At 35.1% G+C, this 5,000-nt stretch overlaps 1 protein-coding gene across 1 annotated transcript in view; it reads left to right on the top strand.

Annotated features, from left to right (window-relative positions):
* LOC113810750 (neuronal acetylcholine receptor subunit alpha-6) overlaps nt 1-5,000 on the top strand; it is a 17,709-nt gene that overhangs the window by 3,639 nt on the left and 9,070 nt on the right. The window contains exons 2-6 of the mRNA XM_070114832.1: nt 360-452; nt 2,175-2,317; nt 3,034-3,078; nt 3,342-3,451; nt 4,101-4,314. Of these exons, the coding sequence (XP_069970933.1) occupies nt 392-452; nt 2,175-2,317; nt 3,034-3,078; nt 3,342-3,451; nt 4,101-4,314 (573 nt within the window). The 5' untranslated portion in view covers nt 360-391. The remainder of the gene's footprint in view (nt 1-359; nt 453-2,174; nt 2,318-3,033; nt 3,079-3,341; nt 3,452-4,100; nt 4,315-5,000) is intronic.

Raw genomic sequence — 5,000 nt, 5'->3', positions numbered from 1 at the left:
TAAACCAAACTCAATTTAAGCCAACGTAAGATCAACTGAATTCACGTCAACTTAGAATAAATAATGATAATAATGATAAAAAAATAATGATAATGATAATAATGATAATGATAATGATAATAATAATAATAATAACAATAACAATGATGATAATGTTAATGATAATAATAATAATAATGATGATAATAATGATAATAAAAATAATAATAACAACAACAAAAACAACAACAACAATAATAATGATAATAATAATATAATAATAAAAATAATAATAACAATAACAACAACAACAACACCAATAACAAAAATCGAATCAATCCCCAATCCCTCTAATAAAACCCACTTTCTCTCACCCACAGAAACCTTGAGGAGGTGAAGGTGACACTTGAAGATGTCTCCTTTATCTTACGTCTTCTTTGGGGTCTTTGGGCTCCTGGTGATTTGCAGTGCAGGTAAGATGTCAACAATACGTGTGTTGATGGTGATGATAAATTGACATATCAGTGGTGATCATTATTAATTGATAGGTGTATTAAAGGTATTGAGGGTTATTAAATTAAATTATTATTATTAAAGATATTGTATTAAATGTGTTTATGAGGATTAATTGATAGGTGTATTAAATGTGTTAATGATGATGATAAATTGGTGGTGATGATTATTAATTGATAGGTGTATTAAAGGTATTGAGGATTATTAAATTAAATTATTATTATTATTATTGTTATTAAAGGTATTGTATTAAATGTGTTTATGATGATAAATTGATATATCAATGGTGATGATTATTAATTGAAAGGTGTATTAAAGGTATTGAGGATTATTAAGTTAAATTATTATTATTATTATTATTGTTATTAAAGGTATTGTATTAAATGTGTTTATGATGATAATAAATTGATATATCAGTGGTGATGATTATTAATTGATAGGTGTATTAAATGTGTTAATGATGATAAATTGATATATCTGTGGTAATGATGAGTAATTGGTAGGTGTATTAAATGTATTAATGATGATAATAAATTAATAGGTGCATTAAATGTATTACTGATGATAATAGATTGATAGATGCATCAGTGATGATGATAATTAATTGACAGATGTATTAAATGTATAAATGAGGATGATAATACATTACTGAAGATACCAATATAATGATAAATGCATTAATGATGAAAAATTGATAAATGTATTGATGATAATGATAAATTTATAAATGAATTAATGATGATGATAATGAATTGATAGATACATTAATAATGAGGATACATTGATAAAGGTATAAATGATGACATTAATAAAACTGAGGATATGTTTATCAGAACCTAATATTGATTATAATTATTTTAAATTGGTGACAGTTGTTATGCTATGATAATGGTATTGACAAGAACAACAACAATAATGATAAAAATAATGATGATGATAATAATAATGATAATAATAATAATAATAATAATAATAATAATAACAATAATAATAATAATAATAATAATAATAATAATGATATCACCATCATCACCATCAACAACAGCAATAATAATGATAATAATAATAATAATGACAACAACAACATCCTTAACAACAACAATAATTATGACAATAACAATAATTATAACATTAATAATAATAATAGTAATGATACTAATAATAACAACAATAACAGTCATAATACCAATAATAATAGTGATTATACATTCCAATCTCAAATTTAAACTTATTATCAGATAATAACAATAACAATAACAAAATAATAATACTAATGATAATACATTCCAATCTCTAAACTTATTATCAGATAATAACAATAACACTAATAATAATAATAATAATAATAATAGTAATTCCAATCCCTAATCCAAACTTATTATCAGATAATGATAATAACAATAACAATAATAATAACAATGATAATACATTCCAATCTCTAAACTTATTATCAGATAATAACAATAACAATCATAATAATAATAATGGTAATACATTCCAATCTCTAATTCAAACTTATTATCAGATAATAACAATAACAATAACAATAACAATAATAATAATAATAATAATAATTCCAATCTCTAAACTTATTATCAGATAATAACAATAACAATATCAATAATAATAATAATGATAATACATTCCAATCTCTAAACTTATAATCCCTTTCTCGCTCTCAGTAACCAGCGAAGAGTCCCCGCCATGGCCAAGGATGGAAGAACAGCTGAGAAAGGATTTGTTCAGCAACTACGACAAGAACGTTCGGCCGAATAACACCACGATCATTTCGTTCAACGGGCCGTTCATTAGGGATGTTCAGCTGGTAAGGAGGTTTTGGGGTGGTGTGGGGGGTGTGGGGTGTGGGGTGTGGGGAGGGGGAGATGGTGAGGGTGTGTTGGGTTGGTTTGTTTGGGGGGGTGGGGGGGAAAGGGGGGAGGGGATGGGGGGGGGAGTGTGGGTAGTTGGGTGGGTGGGCGGTAGATTGTGTGTGCGTGTGAGAAGTAGATTTGTGAGTGTGTAGGTAGTGGTTTGTAAGGTCTATAGAGGACGCACGCACGCACACAGACACACACACGCACGTACACACACAAACACACACACACACACACGCACGTACACACACAAACACGCACACACACACACACACACACACACACACACACACACACACACACACACACACACATATATATATATATACCTACACACACACACACACACACACACACACACACATATATATATATATACCTACACACACACACACACACACACACACATGCGCGCGCGCGCGCGCGCACATTTGCATATACAGCATATCAAACCAGTATGGATTGGAATAAGTCTACGGGAATACACTGCCCGTTTCACTAAAAAAATCACTCGACGTCACACCATTAGCTTCCTTATGGTAATAGACAACACGGGTGATATTACATTATGCTCAGTGGTTATGATACATATAAATTTACACATGTGTGCAGTTTGTACAACTAAACATCACATTAAAAACTAAATTATTGTTTTATGTTGTTACAGGATGACAAAACCAACGCTATTGAAATGTTCTGCTGGTTGAACTTCGTAAGTTTTTTTACGATGTTTCATATTTCATCTTTTTCTTTATAATTCCTCCTTGATTTCGTTATCAAAACAGATCAAATATATATATATACAAGAAAAGCTAATAATAGAATAGAAAACGAAATAAATAAATATAAAGAAAACGTAAAATTTGAGACAGAAAACGGGAAATCCACCTCTGACTTAATTATTTTTTTTTTCACTTCATATCACTCATTCTCATAATTTAACGTTCTTTCCCGCCCTCCGTCTCGCACCCTTAGCAATGGCAAGATGACCGCTTGAAGTGGGACGTAGCGAAGTATGGTGGTGTGGACCTCCTCTCCGTTCCTGTGGACATGTTGTGGTCACCTGATATTACAACCTACAACGCGTTAGTATAGTATATTCCTTTAGTATATTAGTATGATAAAGTATAGTAGTATAGCATATAATCAGTAGTGTTAAGATAGTATATGCTTAGTACACTATTGGCAGAGTACATTGCCAGTATAGTATCAGTAGAGTACATTAATTTTACAGTATTAGTATAGCAGTCTGGCATTACTGTAGTTTATTATTGGTACAATATTGCTATAAAAATCGTGTTTGTGGGATTTAAAATTTCCATTGTCTGTTTTTGTCTTTTTCTGTCTCTGTTTTTCTGCCCTCTCTTTCCTTCTGTCTCTTGATTTGCCACTTTCTCTCTCTCTGTCTGTCTATCTGTTTCTTTCTCTCTCCCTCTGTCTCTGCCTCTCTGTCTGTCTGTCTCTGTCTGTCTGTTTCTCTGTCTCTGTCTGTCTGTCTCTCTCTCCCACTCTGCCTCTGCCTATCTGTCTGTCTGTCTGTCTGTCTGTCTGTCTCTCTCTCTCTCTCTCTCTCTCTCTCTCTCTCTCTCTCTCTCTCTCTCTCTCTCTCTCTCTCTCCCACCTCCACTCATCACCGGAAAACCACCCATCACCCACTTTTCTTAAAAAAAAAAAAAAAAAAAAATCACCGCAAATTATACAATCAACCCCCCCCCCCCCTCTCACTCCACACAGCCCGAGCGTCGACGACATCCGGGTGATCGACGACCAGCCCATGGTGGTCAGGTCCACAGGCTCGGTGCTGTGGGTTCCCCCCGCCAAGCTCAGGTCATCGTGCGCCGCTGACCTGAGGTTGTGGCCACGTGACACGCACGCTTGCAACATCACGGTCGGGTCATGGACTCAGTCGGCTCTCATGGTTGACTTCGATATCCAGTCGCCTCCTGAGGTAAGTAGAAAAAGGGGGGGGAGGGGGTTGTGTGTGGGGTGGGGGGAGAGGGATGTGGGTGGGGTTGGGGAGTGGGGGGAGGGATGTGGGGGTGGAGAGGGGGTGGGGGGAGATGGGGGGTGGGGTGTGTGTGTGTAGGGGGGGAGAGAGTTGTGTGGGGGGGGTGGGGGGTTGTGTGTATGCGTGTGGTGGGAGGGTTGTGTATGTGTGTGTGTGTGTGTGTGTGTGCGTGAGAGAGAGAGAGAGAGAGAGAGAGAGAGAGAGAGAGAGAGAGAGAGAGAGAGAGAGAGAGAGAGAGAGAGAGAGAGAGAGAGAGAGAGAGAGAGGGAGAGAGATGATTTTGATAATAATGATATTTATGCCGCAGATGACAATGATAATATCCATAATTATGGTAATTTTGACACTAAAGATGATTATGATAATAATGATGATTGTAGGAGAGTAAAATATTCCATCTACATTAATTACCGCAAAAGCAATAACAACAATAATTGATTAATAATAAATGATTAATTGAACGTTTTTCTTTCCCCTCTCCTTTCTCTCATTTCTCCCTCCTTCTTCCTTCCTCCCTTCCTTTTTCTCCTTCTCTTCCTTTCTCTTGATCTCCTTACCTCCACCTCTCCCTCCCCCTCCCCCCCAACCTTCTTTCTTCCCCTCACCTTCATTTCTCTCCATCTCCC

Source organism: Penaeus vannamei, chromosome 3 (genome assembly GCF_042767895.1).
Source record: "Penaeus vannamei isolate JL-2024 chromosome 3, ASM4276789v1, whole genome shotgun sequence".
Classification (NCBI taxonomy): domain Eukaryota; kingdom Metazoa; phylum Arthropoda; class Malacostraca; order Decapoda; family Penaeidae; genus Penaeus; species Penaeus vannamei.
The sequence above is the reverse complement of the archived record's forward strand: the minus strand, read 5'-3'. Positions and strand labels throughout refer to the sequence as shown.